The sequence below is a fragment of the Apodemus sylvaticus genome, chromosome 7 (assembly GCF_947179515.1).
Source record: "Apodemus sylvaticus chromosome 7, mApoSyl1.1, whole genome shotgun sequence".
NCBI classification, from domain to species: Eukaryota; Metazoa; Chordata; class Mammalia; order Rodentia; family Muridae; genus Apodemus; species Apodemus sylvaticus.
The window spans coordinates 63,611,790-63,630,939 of record NC_067478.1 but is presented as its reverse complement, the minus strand read 5'-3'; the positions used below and the strand labels follow the sequence as shown (position 1 = coordinate 63,630,939).

Genomic DNA, 19,150 nt, shown 5'->3' with positions numbered 1-19,150 from the left:
TTGATTTTCTCTGGTTGGTGTAACAGGCACCCCCCCCCAGAACTTAATTGGCCCCCAGACCCTAATAAAACTGACTCCATGATGGAAGTACCATTCAGGCCACAAATGCAGCTCATACACAACACCACCTACCAAAACTAAAACAAAGACCTGATCCATCAAAGCCCATAGTTCTAGAAAAGTCTCTAACTGATTTTCTGTCTTCTGTTGCTCTGATTCTGACTAACTGTTCTTGCTAACTGAGATGTGTCAACCTGGGAAATGGTTTTGTGCTTAAAAGCTCACCCTGAGAAAGGCCCAAGGCTACACTGGGATCCCAAACAACAGTGTAATTGCTGCCTAACTAACAAAGACTTTCTATTGGCCTAACAGTTGTCTGAGCAGGTGGATTCCCACAACAGTGGGTGAATGGGTAATCAGCTCACCATTGTGGGGGCAAGAATGGGGTGGAACCCCTTCAGCATGAGTGTTTTCCAGAACACAGGCCTTCAGGGTTCTAGAATTTACTCATGCCTGCCAAAATCACATCACAAAATTTTGTATTTATTTGCCCATTGGTATTTACAGATAGGGACACCAAAACCTGAAGAAGTGGGTGATTTGCTCAAAGTTACCTCAGCAACTAAGTTCTTGTGCCCTATCTCCAGCATAACCAGATCTATCCGAGACCCCAGGGAATGACCCCTACTTCATCAACCTCATCACCAAGCTCAGAATGCTGTCCACTCCAGAACATAGACAACATACTCAACTCTTTGCTCCTGTCAGGGAGCTAAAATAATCCAGGATGGGTGAGATTTCTGGAAGCCAAGCCCGCATAAAGTAGCTGTTTTACCTTTTAGTGGCATTTATCAATTATACATAATCATGAGTTTTGATGTGACATTTTCACACAGGCATCTAATGTATTTTGGTTGTATTCACTGTTCCATACTCCCTCTCACGTCCCTACCACTCACTTATCCCCTTCCTGTTCCCAGTTACCTTCCTTTCAATTTTCATACCTTTATTTTTTATTATTTTTATTTATTTATTTATTTATTTATTTATTTATTTATTTATTTATTGGATTTGGTTTTTTCAAGACAGGGTTTCTCTGTATAGCCCTGGCTGTCCTGGAACTCACTCTGTAGATCAGGCTGGCCTCGAACTCAGAAATCCGCCTCTGCCACTGCCTCCCAGAGTGCTGGGATTACAGGTGTGCGCCACCACCGCCCGGCTTGTCATACCTTTAGATTAATTTTTGGCGAACCAATGAGTTCAATTAGAATCACTTACAGGAGCATGGATGGAGTGTTTTATGTTTGGTTTGAGACGGTCTCATATGTAACTTAAGCTCTCCTGGAATTCACTAGGTAGCCCAGGATGGCCTCCAATGCGCCACTGCTGCAACCCTCCCTCAGCTTCCCAAATGCTGAGATTAGAAGCGTAAAATATGGTACCTGGCTGGGTCATGAAATCTTAGCAAGGGACACAAATTCTTTGTCCCAGGAGCCTGAGTTCTGCAGTGATGCTACTTGGAGTCGCCCTCGCAAAACACAGAAGTTGAGTGCTGAGGTTGAGCTGGTTGTGGTCTAAAGCAAAAGTGACACAGACCAAACAGGAAGCAGGGAGAGTAATCCTGGTTGCAGGGTGCTCTGGCCAAGGCTCAGCGGCTTTTAAAAGGTGTTTGGAACACGGAGGCCACGCCCCGTTCACGCCCCTCCTCCAGCGGGCGGACACGGATGGGTCTGCCGGAGGGTGACTGGGGGCGTGCAACTAGCCAGGAGACCGGCGGGGCCATCTGCAGCTTCGTCATGTCCTCGGTGTTCGGCAAGCCCCGAGCTAGCAGTGGGCTGCACAGCGTGCCCCTGGAAGTTAACCTGGCTATCCTTGGGCGCCGCGGAGCGGGCAAGTCTGGTGAGTGACCTGCAGCGTGGAGGATGAGGACAGCTTCATCCACCAGCTCCCAGACACTTGCTTCCCCCACCCCATCCCCGTGGTTGGGTGAGCCCCCTAAGACTTTGCTTTTTGCCTCAGTTTCTCTGTTGCAGGCTGTCACCCTCGCCTTGCTTCTCCATCGCTTTTGTTTATCTTTAGCTGCTTGCCTGACTCTTCCTCTGCCTCTGTTCTCGGTGCCTGTGACTCCTGTCCCCCACAAAACTCTTCTCTTTGTGCTTCTCTTCGGTCCTCTACTCCTCTCCATCCCTAGTACCAGCAGCCAAATCTTGTCAGCTGACACTAACGAGATCTGTTGGTCTCCAGCCTTGGGTCCCTTTTGAATTTAGTGACATTCTTGCTACTTTGATCTGTGCTATCCACCCCCTCACCACCCCCTCCAAGAAACTTAGTAGAAGTCAGTAGAGATTAGACTTTCTCAGACTTGGGCCACTCCTCCACTGCCAACCTTTGGGACTCTGAAACAGACTATTCTTATCAAATGTATTTGTTTCAAGCCAGACCCCTCTTGACTTTCTGAAAAAAGACTACAGTCCCAGGTGCCAGGGACTTGTCCTTGGGAAACCTGGATCTTGGGTACTATTAAGATAATTTCTGTCACCCCTGAACCTTAATTGCTCTAAAAGCCATCACAGAAACCCCAAAAGGAGTGTTTGCGCTGCTCCCTGACACTTAAAGACCTAATAAGCGGAAGATGGGTAGCCGGAAGGGGCTTCTCCTGCTGCCCAGCTCCAGCCCACAGTTAATGGCCGCCAGGCCTGTGAGCTGTGGCTTTCCTTCTCCTCCTTTCCGTGAGATTCCCTGGGGAAGTTTGAAGCCAGCACCCATGACGCAGAAGAGGGACCCAGAACACGGTTTTCCTTGAAAACCAGCTTGTTCCCAGTGACTTGGCTAATGGTCAGCTAGTGACCACATGGCTGAAGGAATTCTTTTTATTTTTGATGTAGACTCATGTAGCCCAGGCTGTCCAAGAACTTGTTATGAAGTCAAGTTGTTATGATAGCCCTATATTCCTGACTCTTCTGCCTTCCAAGTGCTGGGTTTCCTGCACCACCATTCCTGGTACTGGTAAACCTGGAGATGGAACCCAGGGCTTCATGGCACTCTACCAACTAGATAACATCTTAAGCGCCAGAAAGTTTAAAATATGTATTCCCTGGCTAGTAGATCGCCAACTGGCAGTGTTAGGAATCCTTCAAAAGAATCTTACATTTATTTTTAATCCTATCAAGAGTCCAGCATAATATATTTGGCTGACCCTTGCCTTTATGTGCCGAGCTCTGAACAGAAGCAATCCTGTTAGTGCACGCTACAAGGGAAAAAGAACTACTTCTTCGAGTCTTACATTTTCAAGAGCTAACCAAGAGGGGTGTGGAAGTCCCACTGAGAGCCAAAGCCCAAGGTGTAGAGGACCCAGACTAGAATGTGTTTACTTGGGACACAGTCTGTCCTGGACCTTGCCTGGAAACTCATGCCCTGAGGTGGAGGTGGGGGTCAGATTCTTCCTGGCAATAGCCAGTCCATTCTTCACTTACTGTTCTGAACCTTCCTAATGCTGCAGCCCTTTAATACAGTCAGTTCCTCATGATCCCCAACCATAAAATAATTTTTGTTACTACTTCATAACTGTAATTTTGCCACTGCTATGGATTACTGGTAATGTAAATATCTGTGTTTTCTGTAAAAGGGTTATTTAACTTCCCAAGGGGTTGTGACCCACAGGTTGAGAACCACTGGCTTATTGTCTCTGGTGTATACCCAAAGCTGCAGTAAGTGCCCCCCCCCACTAAAAAAGTCAGTGTGACCTGTCCAAGGGTGGCAGATGTATCCCTTGTGTTGGGGGATTCACCAGTCCTCAGGATAACTTGAGGTATGGTCTAGACCATGGGTTTGGTTGTTCACAAATACTCTTAGACATGCCTCTTTCTGACTTTCATACTCATAGTAACTAATCCCAGGGTGCATGTAGTTAGTGGGGCTTGGCACCCTATTCCCATGCCTTCTGAGCCAATTCCTCTGCTCTGCAGCATTTGGAGAGCCAAGCTTGGTATCAGCAGAGACCACAGAGATCAGTTAGGCCTCCATAAAGTGACAGGGACAGTGACCTCAGCTGCAGCTGCGGCAGGAGCCTGAGCCTACTTCTTTCTTCTTGCAGCCCTGACTGTGAAGTTTCTCACCAAGAGGTTTATCAGCGAATATGATCCCAATTTGGGTAAGAAGCAACTCCTCTCTGCTGCCTGGGCCCCACCTGGATGATTGCCCCCTGACCCCCAGCTTCCCATGTGGGCCCTGAGTAGCCCTGTGGGTCTTAGGGTAGAAGAGAAGGATCCCTGGGATGATTCAATGCACACCAGACAACTGGGGGCGCTGGTCCAGCTCAAGGAACTGAGACTGTTTGCCCTAAAATATGTGGTGCAACAAGACTTTAGAAGAATGTTTTCTTAAATAGCAGTATGTCCACATCCAAATAGGCACAGTTATTCAAAATGTTCACTCAGTGTTCTTCCCGAGACAGCCAGACATACTATTTAAGGGATTCTCTATTGGTGCTGGACATTCTTTGGACCAGGAAGAATTTGTTTTGTTTTAGAATTTTAAATTTACTGTATTTTATGTATATGTTTTGCCTACATGTATATCTGTGCACCGTGCGTGTGCCTGATACCAACAGCGTTCAGAAGAAGGCACTGGATTCCCTGGAACTGGAGTGACAGATGATTGTGAGCCACCATGTGGGTGCTGGGAATGGAACCTGGCAAGAGTGACAAGTATTCTCAACCACTGAACCATTCGTCCATTCCTACACTTAGCTGCATAAAGCTAAGTTTGGACGCTGGCTCTGACATTTATTGGCTGGGTAACTTTGAGACAGTCACTTAACTTCCCCGAGCTACTATTTCCTCATCTGCCAGAGGAACCTAGGCATAGCTGTAGCAGAGAATTGTTGTGAGGTCTGAAGAAAGGGCGCACGTTAGGCTACTGCATGACCCCAGGAGACTCTCAGAGAATGTTTACTCCTCCTCAGATGGTGTCCCATGCATACTGCCCAGAGTCCCTCACATTCATCAGACCTGGGCTGTGAAACTTATTTTTAACAGAAGGATCATTGATAAATGAAATAAAGGATCCTAAAATAAACCCTTACATAGGACCCTAATACCCAAGACAAACAAATTTAGAACTTTATCAGCACCAAAGTCACTTCTAGCTCATGTCTATAACACTTTTATTTGTAAACTGTCCATTGAGAACAATGAGGTATCTGAATGAGCTTAGCTTTTTGAAACTGATGTTGAGTTGTTTTCCCATTCATTAAAATCAAATAAAGTGCCTGGCGGTGGTAGCGCACGCCTGTAATCCCAGCACTCTGGGAGGCAGAGGCAGACAGATTTCTGAGTTCGAGGCCAGCCTGGTCTACAGAGTGAGTTCCAGGACAGCCAGGGCTATACAGAGAAACCCTGTCTCAAAAACAAAAAACAAAAAACAAAACCAACCAACCAAACAAACAAAACCTTAAAATCAAATAAAGTGTCAGTGCACCAAGGCGTCCCCCACTACAAGAATGCACAGGACTCTGGGTCACAAGATAAGATCCATTCTGCAGCACTGCCTCCAAGAGGCTAGCAGTCCATGCTAGATTAGAATGCAGAGGAGGAAGAGAGTGCTCAGGGCTACAGCTACCATTTTTATTTTGAGGCTAGTTGTTATGTAGCTCAAGCTAGCCTTTAAACTATCAGTGTTGCCAAGGATGACCTTGAGCATCTGATCCTCCTGCGTCCAGCTCTTAAGTGCTGGGATCATAGGTGTGCGCCACCATGCCTGGTTTATTCTGTGCTGCTTATTGAATGAAGGGCTTTGCGCATGCTCGGTGAATACTCCAGCAGCTCAGCCGCACCACCAGCCCCTGTATTTACTTTTTTCCTCACGTTCCGTTTCTAGCATCTCCTCTTTCCTGCTCTCCGACCTTGCCCTTCCACAGGATCCCATCAGATGATTCCAGTACAGTGGTGATTTGAGCTTCCTGGTTGAGCAATTTTGGAATTCTGATCTGATGATGGAACATGTGGTCAGACTGTCTGAGGTGGTGGGGGGCAGACAGCAGCCTATAATGTTTAACCACCTCAGTCTTTGGTCTCTTGTTCTCCTGAGAGCCTATTAACTGGAAAGTAGCTGCTCCTATTCAGACACCTTAGTAGGCCAGACTGAGAGACCCAAGCCTCTCCTATGGAGAGAAGTCTGGACATACAAGAGGAGGGTGTGCCTCAGGCACAGGTGGCTAAAACAGCTCTTTAGCCCTTTGCAGGGTCTCCCAGGAGCCTGAGCACACACTGGGACTCTTTGAGGTGGAATGCCACTCCCAGTTTCAGCCTGATATGTGGATTATGTGATATATGTTTGATCAGTGGTTTGTCCTGTGGACTGAATTGTTTTTGAAATCTGTTTCAGAGAATTATCAGCTGGGCTTTAGCTCACACCTTTAATTCCAGCATTCAGGAGGTAGAATTCTGTTAGTTTGAAGCCAGCTTGGTCTACAGAATGAGTTCTAGGACAGCCAGGGCTATAAAGAAACCCTGTCTCAAACAAATAAACCAAAACCCAACAAAAAAGAATTATTACCATCTTCATTTTCTAAGAAATAAACTGAAGCAGAGTGGACTCAGTGAGTCTTCTAACATCACAGAGCCCCCTCAAGTTCAACGGAAGGAGAGGTTTATCCACTTCCTGTGAACTGCAGTTTATGGGTCCAGAGGTGGAGGTGTGTGGTGTACTGGGTTCTCTGAGCCTCAGTTTCCCCACATGGAAGCTGAGACTGAATTGTTGGGATTGTATCTTGTGGGCTGTGACTGGGGCTGCTAGGACCTGGAGACTGACTCTGCATAGAAGGTGTTTGCCTGTGTTCTGCCATGGGTAGGTCAGGGGCTCCAGTGAATGTTCTTTCCTGGCTCCTACATGGGATGATGCCAACTTCTTACCTCATTTGCCTTCATCCTGTTTCTGTAAGGACAAGGATGGTCATCGTGTCTGAGGTGCCACCTGATGTACAATCATACAGACCTTTGGTGCCTTTTGTACAATTATTCTTTTAAAGACATCGAGGTGCTCAGAGTCAAGATAGGCTCTACAGCACTATGACCGGGTAAGAATGTGCCATTCCAGCTCCTGAGGCCAGTCACTTGATGGCCTGAGGCTTCATCCAGCTTGCATATCTGTACTAGAATTCCTACTAAATAGGATACTTCATGTCAGAGACTTAGTGGGAGGACCAGCAGATCCATCATTAGTCAGGGACATCATTAGTGGGAAGGCAGCCCAGAAGGCCCAAGTCCAAGTCCCCCCACACCTCATTACTGGGATTGAATGAACCATGCATGCTAGGCAAGCCTTCTATCATTGAACTGTACCCCTAGTCCCCACCCAACCCCAGTTTTATAACAGGGTCTCACTACATGGCATAGATGTGCCTTGAACTCATTCTGTAGCCCAAGCAGCTCCTCCTGCCTCAGCCTCCCAAAACAACCTTGTCATCTTTCTACAGTGGAGCTAACAATCTGCTAGCTCGTTGGATAACCAGGAAGACCAAGGTTAGAGCAACATTTGTCACTGGGCTGGGCAGGACTTTGCCTGTTTGGGGTCATTGCCTAAAAGGCAAGTTTGGCAGAAAAATAACAAGTATGAACACAAGATAGGCCTCCAGCAACAGCTCTTCTTGGGCCAAATATAGTTAAGCATTTGGAGCATATTTTCCATTATTTTTTTCCTTCTTCTTCTTTGGATAAGAGCAGCTATTTATCCAAGTCCCCAAAGCAGGCTGGGGACGAGGAGCTGTCTGTGACTCAAGTTGGATGTTAGTGGACTTGGCCTGTGTCCAGGCCTGCTTGGCTGCCAGCGGTCATCAGAGAGAAGTGTGTGACTGCATTCCTCCCCCCCCCCCCCCCGTCCCCCGGGGTAAGGGTGCTGTTCGCAGAGTGGCTACTGCCAGGAAGGCAGAGAGCACCTCAGTTTTGCCTAGAAGGGTCCTCCAGGGAAAGGTGGGGACTGAGGGTACACATGTACACGTGCCAGAAGTGCAGGGACAGTGGGGAGGTTGAGAGAAGCAACTGTCAGCGTGCCCGTGATGGTTTCTGTGTGCCTGACCACATTCGGATTTCTTGGGTTTAAAGTCATAAGAACTGGAAAAAAAAAAAAAAGAAGAAGAAGAAAAGAAAAGAAAGAAAGAAAAAAAAAAACACAAACTGGTGAAATCCAAATAAGGCCAGTAATTTAGCTCATAGTGGAGAACCAGCATCAACTTCCTGGTTTGGCGATTATGCTGTAGTTATTATCTGAGGTGTTAACATTGAGGGAAGCAGATGAAGAATATGCAGGAACCGTGTGAGTTTGTAACCTCTATTTGAGTTTAAAATTATTTCTCTATAAAATAAATGAGTTGTGGGGGCTGCGGATATCACTCAGTCAGTAACATGCTGAGCAGGAGGGCCTGAGCTCAGACCCTCAGCACCCAGGTCAAAAGCAAGGTCTGGTGGCACGCCTCCGGGGAGCAGAGGAGACAGGTGGACCCCGAGAGCTCTGTGGCCGGCTGTCCCGGAGCAAATTGGAGAGCTTCAGGTTCAGTGAAAGATCACAGCTCAAAAAGAGAGGTAGAGGGGTGGGGCTGGAGGGATGACTCAGTGCTTAACTTGGTGTTCTTCCAGAGGACGCAGCTGTTCCAAGCACCCATATTGGATGCTCACAACTACCTAAAACTCTAGTGCTGGGAATTCAGTGCTCTCTTCTGGTCTCTTTGGGCATCAGCATACAGGCACATACCTAAAAATAAATGTAAAACCTCTTTTAAAAATAATAAAATGGGGGCAGTAGTGGCGCACGCCTTTAATCCCAGTACTTGGGAGGCAGAGGCAGGTGGATTTCTGAGTTCGAGGCCAGCCAGAGTGAGTTCCAGGACAGCCAGGACTATACAGAGAAACCCTGTCTTGAAAACGAAAATAATAATAATAATAACAGCAGCAGCAACAACAACAATAATAATAATAAAATGGAAAGAGGCTGAAGAAGACACAGATGTCAAACTCTGACCTCCACACAGACTTGCACACACGGACATGCATACATACACACACCACATCCTCACCCACATAAATAAAACCAGAAGGAGGAAATAATTACCTGGGAATGTGGACCTGTCCTGTTAACTTTGGAGATCCTTCATGTTCCTCACCACCAGTTCTAGATATTTCTTATGAACTAGGCCCCAAACATGGAGTCCTAAATAGTCTTTCCCCAGTCCTGGAAAACAGGGAGGGTAAATGTGCTAGCTTAGGGGCAAGCCAAGCAGAGTGAAGGCTTGAACATTGCTCTGGCTAGGCAGAGGTATGGCATGCCTTTAGTACCAGCACTTGGGAGGCAGAGGTAGGTAGATTTCTGAGTTTGAGGCCAGCCTGGATCCAGGACAGCTGGGGGTACACAGAGAAACCCTGTCTCAAGAAGAAAAAGAAAGAAAGAAAGAAAGAAAGAAAGAAAGAAAGAAAGAAAGAAAGAAAGAAAGAAAGAAAGAAAGAAAGAAAGGAAGGAAGGAAGGAAGGAAGGAAGGAAGGAAGAAAGGAAGAAAGAAAGAGGCAAAAAGAAAAGAGAAAAAAAAAGAAAACTGTCAATTGAAATTATTATAGTGTTTCTGTTTTAAAAAGGACACACTCCCTGAGAACTGAAGTGATGTGACCAAATCAGGTAGCTGAATTGGCTTTTGGGGAAATGTGCAGTGTATGTGTGTGCTGTGCATGTGTGTGCTATGCATTTGTGTATGTGTGTGCTATGTGTTTTGTGTATGTGTGTGTATTGTGAATATGTGTGCTGTATGTGTTGTCTATGTGTGTGCTGTTTGTATAGTCTGTGTGTGTTGTGTGTGTGCAGTGTATGTGTGTGCTGTGTGTGTAATTTGTATGTGTGTATTGTGTGTGCAGTGTATGTGTGTGCTGTGTGTGTTGTGTGTGTGCAGTGTGTGTAGTCTGTGTGTGTTGTGTGTGTGCAGTGTATATATGTGCTGTGTGTGAGTGTGCTCTGAGTGTGTTGTGTGCGCTATGCATGTGTGTGCTGTGTGTAAGTCTGCATATCTGTATGCACACAGAGAACAGAAGAGACATCAAGCACCTTGTTCTGTCCCTTTCAACTTTATTCCTTGATGAGAGGATCTTCAGGAGCCCAGGCATCAGCTGACAGTCAGCAATTCCCAGTGATCCTCCTGGGGTTTTTCTGGGGTTACAGGCATGTGCACATCTATGACTGGCTTTTTATGTGGGTGCTGTGGACTTGAACTCAGGTCCTCATGTTTTTTTAGCAATCACCCCTCCCCAGTGAGCTTTCTCCCACTTCCCTGAAGTCAGCCTGGATTCTACATCACCTTGTCTATTTGATAAGGATGATTTACAAACCCTTGGAACGTCTGAGTGAGGTCTGGCTGACCTCTCTCTGTCATATCAGAAGCTTCTCTTTCTCCTTGTCTCCCACGGAGGGAAGTCTTTGGGGATTCCCTGTGAGCCAGGTAATGTGCTGGGAAGAGAAAATTGGAATTCTTGGAGGAAATGCTAAGCCTCAGCCGCTACGCTCCTCACCACAGGCTTTGTGCATGGATCCAGAAACAGCCCAATCCCCAGGGCATGGTATGTAGTGGCCTCTGTTGCTTCTAGCCTGGTTGCAGCTCCCAAGGGCCAGTCAAGGCTACACAGGAGTCCAGCACAGGAGGAAGCCGGGACATTGACCTTTATTGTGTGGCCTGCCATGCTGCTGACCTGGCTGGCCATCTGTTTTGCAGAGGACACCTACAGCTCTGAGGAGACTGTGGACCACCAACCTGTGCACCTGAGGGTCATGGACACTGCAGACCTGGTAATATTATCCCCTCCTTGATCCCCCGGAGAGGGCAGGCAGTCAATGCAGCCCCTCCAAGTCCTGACCTCACAGGGAGTCAGGATCTCTTTAGCCTCCAGTTTGCTGTGTGCCCCTGAATGAGACTCTGACTTTTCTGGGCCTGAATCTTTCATTTGCCAAATGAGAAGAGTGACTGCTGACATCTGCCCAGATATCTTAAGCTGTAAGGCTTTCTGAGCATATACTGTTATGTGCCTGTTTATGCAAGCACTCCTAGAGAGCCTGTGAGCTCAAGTCTCTCAACATATGTCCTCTCTACCCACTGCTGAAGTCAATTCTCAGAGGCCAAAGGGGCAGTGTGAACCTGACCTAACACCAGCAGTACTCAGGGACATCAGGTCCTTGGAGGGCCAGGCCAGAATCTTTGACCGGGTGCCCAAGGGGCCAAGGTCTCCAAGTCTCTGGCTGGGTGGTGGGAGGGAGGCTCATGAGACAATGTCTCTTTTCACACCAAGCCAAATCGACACTGAAGTGCTCCTTTGAAAAGAGATCTGCTGGGAAACAATATACAAAGACTCCCAAGGTGGAAAGGGCAGCCCAGGTGAAGGCCTTTTCCCCTCAAGTTCTTCTGCCTCTCAGTTAGGGTCCGCTCTCTTCCTCCAGGACACCCCCAGGAACTGTGAGCGCTACCTGAACTGGGCCCATGCCTTCTTGGTGGTGTACAGTGTCGATAGTCGGGAGAGTTTCGAGGGCAGCAGCAACTACCTAGAGCTGCTGGCCTTGCATGCCAAGGAGACACAGCGTGGCTACCCTGCCCTGTTGCTGGGCAACAAGCTCGACATGGCCCAGTACAGGTGAGTGCAAGCATCTCAGCATCTTCTCTAGAGCTTGCCTGCATGCGGATGCAGGTGGCATCCTGCAGCCAGGAGCAACAGAACTCTCAGCTTCAGATAAAAAGACTGTCCTGGGAGAAGGGACTGGGAGTTTGTCTTCTAGGCAGCCAATGACAGGACGGGAAAGACACCTGGGCTACTTAAGACATAGGCTGGACCCCCAAAAGGCAAAACAAGACACCCTTCCTTTCAGGTGTCTCAGTGGCCGCTTGCATCAGCCTTGCCTGAGGCTGTGTGGCATTCTGGTTGCCCTCCCAGCAGCTGACTAGTCATTTGGTGACCAACTCCAGTGCCAAGGAGAGGGTCTAATTTGCTCTCTGGATCAGGTGACTGCTGTGGTCCAAGCAGCCCTTCCTTGCCTCGTCCAGGCTTAGCATCTCGGGCTTGTTGCCGCGGCTGGCTGCTGAAGGCAGGCCTCTCTTAGAAAGGGTTGGATTTGAACCAGAGGTCACAGACTGGGCCGGAGGGCAGGTCACCACAGAGTGCTGCAGCCGTATTTTGCTTGGCTGGCACTATGTTTTAAATGAGTAAGATGTGGAATGCTCTAAGGTGGGGCCTCTCCTTCAGCTGACCACAGGCCTGCCACTCCCTGTGGCTTCTACCTCCACCCTTTCCCACACATCCAAGTCACCAGCCTGGCTTTAAGGTCCTTGACACGGAGGCCTAACCCTGAGCAGTCCCCCTGGAACTCTCCAGTGTGGACAGTGCCCCTCGTGCCCAGCATGCCTGCTCGGTGTGGTCCCTTCTACTTGTCCCCTCTGCTCTCAACTTGTCCTTTTTCTCCCAGGCCCCTGAGGTCCAGGGACTGAGACTGAGGTTGGGTTGTTTTTTTTTTTTTTTTTTTTTTTTTTTTTTTTTTTCCGGAATAGATCACACAGGCAGAGGGAGGAGAGAGTTGTGGTTTCCTGAAAGGTAACCATGGTGGTAAGGGGGCCTTCTGCATGGGTGGTCCAATTTTCAGCCCAGAAAAAAATTGCTTCTTGGGGAATTAGGGAAGTTGTACAGTGGGCAAGTCACTGAAGGTGGTCTTCGAAATATCTTGGAACCTGAGATATCAGAAGACTGGATTGTCTATGAATAGGAAGGATACTGTTCAGTATGGTGGGTGTGTTGTGTGTGAGAGAGAGACAGAGAGAGAGATAGAGAGACAGAGACAGAGAGACAGAGACAGAGCGAGAGAGACAGAGAGAGAGAGAGAGAGAGAGAGAGAGAGATTACAGAATATTGTTTTGACCCCAATGTTTACCAAAGAGATTGTTGAAAAATGGTTTGCAAGTGAGTGACCAGGAATCCAGGGCTTGGTGGAACGGGCCTGTTCCCTGGGTATGACACATGGTGGCTTGCCCCGCCTCCTTTTCAGTCCAGTAAAGCACTAACAGGCTAGGGTTCCGTGGCACAGTATGTCTCCTGACCCCTTGCTCCTGCCAAATCAGGAGACTGTGACATCTCCTCCGGTCTTGGGCCGAGTCGTGGTCCTAAGGAATGGTGGTTGGGACAGCTCATCAATGGGTGCTGGTGGTGAGCAGGAGTCACCCAAGGTGCAACCTTGGCCTCAAGACCTGAGGACTCCTTGTCACTCCCCTCTCCTGAACAAGAGTCAGTCTTCGTTTTTTTCTTCACCCCATTTCTGTGGGTTCCAGTCAGAAGCTCCTATGGTCCTTCCTCATGCCAACACTTACCCCATCACCACCGGAGGCAGACAGAGCCTCCTGGGAGCGAGGACAGCCCTCGGTAATATGGCACCCTCATTGCGGTTCTCTGCTGGCCCTCAGCTGGACCAGCAGACAAATCACCTACGGGCACCAAGAGTCTGCCAGTCACGGGCTTCCCGAGTAATCTGAGGGGTGCTACCCGCTTCATTGCAAACACCTGCTCTTCACTAGTACTAGCCCCTCAAGCTGAGGGTGGCCATTTCCTGAGGAGGTGGGCAATGCCCTTCTTCATCTGGCCACAGGCAGGGTCTATCCTGGGAGAATTTGACTCAGCCTTTCTCTCTTCCTTGTATTTATTCCTAAATTCCAGCTTTGGTGATCGAGGGCTGAGTCTGTGCCAGGTACTATGCTAAGCACTCCATGCAGGTTGCCTCTAACGGAGGTGGGTACCATGACCCTGTTGTATGGAGGAACAAACAGACTCAGAGGATGAAGATGGGTCCAGACCACCTGGTGGGGAGATGGGTGTGGGACCCTCTCTGCTTGACTTACAATGACATTTTCCTGATGGCGTCTCCCTGCTTCCTCTCCAGGCAAGTCACCAAGGCCGAGGGTGCAGCTTTGGCAGGCAGATTCGGGTGCCTGTTTTTTGAGGTCTCTGCCTGCCTGGACTTTGAGCACGTGCAGCACGTCTTCCATGAGGCCGTGCGCGAGGTGCGACGAGAGCTGGATAAGAGTCCCCTGGCCCGGCCCCTCTTCATCTCTGAGGAGAAAGCCCTGTCCCACCATACCCCACTCACAGCCCGGCATGGGCTGGCCAGCTGTACTTTCAACACTCTCTCCACTGCCAGCCTGAAAGAGATGCCCACTGTGGCCCAGGCCAAGCTGGTCACTGTGAAATCATCTCGTGCCCAGAGCAAGCGCAAGGCACCCACGTTGACTCTACTGAAGGGCTTCAAGATCTTCTGAGGTCCCTTCTGCAGGAGCCTTAGGCTCAGCTGATGCTTGGGGCTGCAGGGATTGGGCTGGATTGCACTCTGATGAACCAAGGTAGATAGCGGATTCCACCTCCAGCACCAAGCAGGGTCCATACGTGCTCACTAATGTGAGCCAGAGGGACAGGCAGGGATGCTGTTCCTGGCTGCCTCACCCTGATTCCTGGCCAGGCAAGGCCTGGGCTCCATGGTAACTGCTGTATCCACTGCCCTGGAGGGAAGCTGCCCCTGTTACAGACAGAAGACCTGGAGTCAGCTGCGAGCATAAAGGACCTGCAATCCAAACCCTGTGCCGTGACTCTCCTGCTCCAGCCACCGCCAGAACAGCTGCAGCCCGTGTTCAAAGAGGCTTTGTCTATGTGAAGCCTTTCTTGCTAACAGTCTGCAGGATGGCTGGTCTAGAGGTCCTACCATCACCTGGTGGTAGAAGGAGGTAGGCCAGCTGTTCAGAGGCCCAAAGCTTCTCCAAGAAAATTCTAGTTAAAATAATCCAACGAAGGCTTGGATAGGGCAAAGAAACCTGGACAGGAGCCCCTCAGCACTTGCCTTTAATTGAAGGGTGCAAAGAGGAGCTGTGAGTTGTCCAGGTTAGAGAGCCTCCAACATTTTTTTTACCAGCATTTGGGGGACTATTATAACTACTTTGTTAGTAGATGCCTCCCCCAGGACTACCCTTCTTGAGCTTAATGACCAAGGCTGCAGAAAGTCATTCTACCCAGTGACAGTCCTCAGAGAGTCCACAGCTGGCAGGATCTGACACCCTCTGGTGGGAACCTTTGGCCTGCCCACTGTTTCGTAGGCGCGGTCTGGTTTGGTTGGATCTACGACCCTCAGCAATGGGATTGTTCAAAGCCTACTTTAGTAAGATAGATCCCAACGTGTTGGGGATTGATATGGTGGAAATTTACATAAGCTATTTGGTGTTTTACCAAGGCTCAGATGTGAGGAGTCTGTCACAGGCAGGGGCTGCAGCTGTTTCGTACTGTTTACCACAAACTCTGGATGAGCAGGCTCAAGGGTGGGGCCTGAGAAGGCCTAGGCTGGGCACCCTGGGAAGCTGCCTCCTTTGGCTCCCAGACAGCAGCCCAGGGGCTTCAATGGAGAATTTCTCTAATCCAGTCTTCAGCTCTAGTCTATAGCTGGAGAAGCTGAGGTCAGAGGGAGGCCCTGATCTACCCAAGAGCACTTGCTGCAAGTGCTGGCCCTTTGTCCTGACCAAAGGCCAGCTGTGAACTTTATACAATTTTTTTTTCTTTTGGGTCTCTTTATTATGTAGGTCTGGCTGTTCTGGAACTCGCTATGTAAATACCAGGCTAGAGTTGAACTCACAGAGATCCACCTGCCTCAGCCTTCTGAGTGCTGGAACTGAAGGCTTCCACCTCACACGGCTGAACTTTGTACTTTCAATGCAAGTCCCTGTGTGTGGTCTGCAGACAACCATCGTCTGAACCCAGGGCACAGTTCCAGCTGCCCACCTGGAGAAGCATTTGAATAAAAGATTTTTTTAAATAACAATTTTTCATCTGATTGTCGTTTGTTTATTGGGTCTGCTAAAAATAAGTTAGGTGGCTCAGTGGGGTACGGTCTAACCTAAGGGGTTTGAGGCCTCAGAGCTGAGCTCAGATCCCAGTCGTGTGTCTGGCTGGGGCAGTGTGTTCTCTCCATGCTCCCTAGCTCTCAGCTTCCTGTGGGTCTGGTAGAAAGACGAGTGATGTGTCTTTCTCATTCAACTCAGTTTCCTCCGGGGCCAAGTCTGGCTTCTCTGCGATCAGTGTCTCTCTTAGGGCGGCCCCGCTGATGTTCTCTTTCATTTTGGAATCATCTAGATGCAGGTCTTCTGGTGTTTCTTTGTCTTTTGACTGCTTCTTTCGATTTCTGGAAGGAGAAGAAATAGTGTTGATCGGGGATACTGAGTGGTTGGCTCAGGACCCAATAGTTGGCTTGAGGGGAGCATCTCTGTTCAGAAGTGACAGTGGCTCCCAATGGCTCCCACTCTACATCCATCGCCTCACGGCAAGGCCACCTGGGAGTTAAGCTTTGATCGCCAGCCCTTTCTCTTAGAGATGAGCAAATGCAGCGTTGGAAGCCAATGAAGCACCTATCTGCCTCGTACAGCTAAGTTTACCCATGCTGAGCCCTGTGACCTTTCTCCACAGCACACTATCCTGACCCCAGGGCTGTCATGATGCTTGGTGTACAGACCCTTGCCTACCATGTTCTATCACTAAGATGCTGCCAGAAATCCCTAACTAGTCTTCTATCTCCCCTGTTTCTCCAAACAGCTTTATCCACACCCCTGGTCATGTGTGTAAGATGGTCATGTGTGTAAGACCCACTGCTCCCACTGCCTCCTCAACCTGACCGTCTCTCTAGTAATCCCTGAAAGTCTCTCCTTTCTCTAAGCTGGTTTACCCAAGGAACTCTTGGACTTCCTGGCCACAGTGGAAGGAGCTGAGTACCTAGCCCACAGGAGAGCAGACCTGTATCTGCTGCTCCTGTGGACAACCACCTTGTCTCTCAGTTGAGTTTGCTGAAAGGAATACCTCTGACAGGGTAAGAGGGGCCATAAAGGGTAACACCCTTCTGAGTCATTTCAACTTGCTGGCCCAGGAGAGGGGATCACAGGGGAGAGGGGCAGCTGCTGGGTTGTTTATTTCGTAGCTTTGGTCCTTGATGACTACCATGGAAGATGAAGAGCTAGTTCCACTAACGTGACTTCTGCATAGATTGCCATCTGGGGAGGAGGCCCCACCGCTCTCTATGGAGACCCACACCAAACCAACCCCTCACCTGTTTGCCAGGATGCTCCTTCTCAGGAGGAACATGCTTATCACCACCACCACGATTGCCAGAACCAGGATGGAATAATTCCAAGGAGCCGCTGGGGAGGGACACACAAAGAGACAGAGCCCTGAGCAGAGGCCAGGTGCCACCAGGCCCACTCAGAGCTGGGGCTGGGGCTCAGGCCTATCCCAGGGCATCATTTGTCCCTTCTATGCAGACTCCCATCAAGACCCCTTGCTTTAGGGGAGCCCCCCCCCCAACTGACCAGTAGGGTTGGGGTGGAGACAGGGTTTCTGCTCTGGACCAGCCCTGATCCTACCGGGGGCAGGGCAGCGGGCAGTGCTATGTTTGCATAATAGCTGGATAGAGGTGTGAACAGCAAGGAGGAAACCTGAACTCCAGTCTTCAGTTTTATACTACCTTTAGGAAGAGGAGGAGGAGGAGGAGAGGGATGGAGCGATGAGTCCGACTGGTGCAGTTACTACAGGTGAAGTGGCAAACTGGGTGGTGTGTGCACCAGATGAGTCAAACTGTGACATGTGAGGCAGGCTCCAGGATCGCAGCTTTTACTTCCCCTCCTACAGGAATGGTCTTCCACCAAAGGATCCGAGAGCAAATTCCCTCCCTTCTTGCAAGTCTTTTCCCCCCTGCAAGCCTTTACCAGAATGTCCTGTTAGTGAGACTTTCCTTGATTACTTTGTCTTCCTTGCTGCATAATCCTCCACTCTATGCCTTATTGAGGGTTCAGTGTAAGATTCCTCACATGCATGACAGGCACCCCATCACTGAGGGCCAAAACCTTTTAAAATAAGGTTTCACTAAATTGTCTGGGCTGGTCTTCAGTTCACTGTGTGGCTCAGCCTGGCCTTGAACTTGTGATCTTTGTGGCTGAACCTAATGAACAGCTACAGTTGAGGGCCTGTGCCACCACTCCCAGTTTGCTCCTCCTCCTCCTGTGTCTTCTTCATTTTCAAGACAGGGTTTCTTTGTGTAACAGCCCTGTTACTTGCTTTGTCAACCAGGCTGGCCTCAAACTTACAGAGATCCACTGCCTCTGCCTCCCAAGTGCTGGGGTTAAAGGTGTGCGCCACCACCACCTGGCCAGCTTGCTTCTTGTTTACTATGCACCAGGAACATGCTATACTCTTAGCTGTTGGTTTATTTTCCGTCTCCTCTACTAGAATGGACACTCTGTGTGGGCAGAGACTTGTGTTTTGCTCACTGCTGTATCCCAGTGCTAGGGACAGTGCCTGGCATACAGTACAACTAACTTAATAAATAGTAGAGATGGTTGAGAGTTGCGTGAGTAGCCCATACCCTGAGGAAAGGGGAGTGAGAGATGTGCCACTTGCTGGAGAATGATAGACAGTGACGAATTGCCCCGCCCACCTGCCATCACCTACCATCTTCTGCACGAAAATACCAAAGCATTTCTTCCAGCAGTTCCTGGGGCACTTCGGCGCTGGCTGCAGCTCCCTCTGCACTGTGGTCCATGTTTCTGCTCCTGGTTGAGATGTTTCTGGGCTGTGAACAGACAAGTCTTGAGGCCCTAGCTGCTCACCTGGCCTTCCAGGTTCTGGCCTCTGAGCAGACAACTCCAAAAACAGCAGGAAGCTCCATTCCTCCTTGTCCAAACCAGCAGCCCTAGAGCCCACAGCTTTAGGGCTGAAGGAGCCTGAACCATGCCCAGCGTCATCTAGGATAGGCTGAAGGCCTACGAGTGACCTCCTGGAGATGCCCATTAGATAGATGGCAAGGTCCAAAGATACTTCCATCCAGGATTGCTTCTTGCAGCTGATATGCCTTTCCTGTCATTATTAAAATAGTATAATAATTCCTGGGCATCAGCTCGCCCTATTTGGCAGGTATACTGCAGATCAACAAAGATGTACTCTCTTGTAGCAATGCTATGTAGACAAATTGGTGATTTCGTAATTCCTAATAATGATTCCATAGAGTCCTTAAATGTATACAGGTAATTTTGAGCCCTCTACAGTATGAAGGCTGCAGTTAGGGCTCTGTGAACCTT

At 49.1% G+C, this 19,150-nt stretch overlaps 2 protein-coding genes across 3 annotated transcripts; one reads left to right on the top strand and one right to left on the bottom strand.

Annotated features, from left to right (window-relative positions):
• The first annotated feature begins 1,728 nt into the window (after nt 1-1,728).
• On the top strand, nt 1,729-15,852 carry Rasl12 (RAS like family 12). 2 transcript variants are annotated; one of them, XM_052188010.1, is made up of 5 exons: nt 1,729-1,899; nt 4,094-4,150; nt 10,742-10,815; nt 11,461-11,651; nt 13,936-15,852. In XM_052188010.1, exons 1-5 carry the CDS (start codon nt 1,797-1,799, stop codon nt 14,309-14,311), a joined length of 801 nt encoding a protein of 266 aa, XP_052043970.1. In that variant the 5' UTR covers nt 1,729-1,796; the 3' UTR covers nt 14,312-15,852. The 2 variants fall into 2 exon arrangements, with proteins under 2 accessions (XP_052043970.1, XP_052043969.1); XM_052188009.1 differs by lacking the exon at nt 4,094-4,150 and having other exon boundaries at nt 1,748-1,899.
• A 72-nt stretch (nt 15,853-15,924) lies between these two features.
• Slc51b (solute carrier family 51 subunit beta) lies at nt 15,925-18,635 on the bottom strand. The gene is made up of 3 exons (XM_052189765.1): nt 18,525-18,635; nt 17,128-17,218; nt 15,925-16,212 (listed from the first exon to the last, which is right to left on the bottom strand). Exons 1-3 carry the CDS (start codon nt 18,613-18,615, stop codon nt 16,008-16,010), a joined length of 387 nt encoding a protein of 128 aa, XP_052045725.1. The 5' UTR covers nt 18,616-18,635; the 3' UTR covers nt 15,925-16,007.
• Between the last annotated feature and the right edge of the window lie 515 nt (nt 18,636-19,150).

What these genes read in the sequence shown, in the direction of transcription:
- Rasl12 (XM_052188010.1), top strand. Translation starts at nt 1,797, where the DNA reads ATGTCCTCGGTGTTCGGCAAGCCCCGAGCTAGCAGTGGGCTGCACAGC. An exon ending in CCGCGGAGCGGGCAAGTCTG is followed by an intron (nt 1,900 to 4,093) that starts GTGAGTGACCTG and finishes TTCTTCTTGCAG; the next exon opens with CCCTGACTGTGAAGTTTCTC. An exon ending in CTCGACATGGCCCAGTACAG is followed by an intron (nt 11,652 to 13,935) that starts GTGAGTGCAAGC and finishes CTTCCTCTCCAG; the next exon opens with GCAAGTCACCAAGGCCGAGG.
- Slc51b (XM_052189765.1), bottom strand. Translation starts at nt 18,615, where the DNA reads ATGGACCACAGTGCAGAGGGAGCTGCAGCCAGCGCCGAAGTGCCCCAG. An exon ending in GTATTTTCGTGCAGAAGATG is followed by an intron (nt 17,219 to 18,524) that starts GTAGGTGATGGC and finishes GTCCCTCCCCAG; the next exon opens with CGGCTCCTTGGAATTATTCC. An exon ending in AGGAGCATCCTGGCAAACAG is followed by an intron (nt 16,213 to 17,127) that starts GTGAGGGGTTGG and finishes TTCTCCTTCCAG; the next exon opens with AAATCGAAAGAAGCAGTCAA.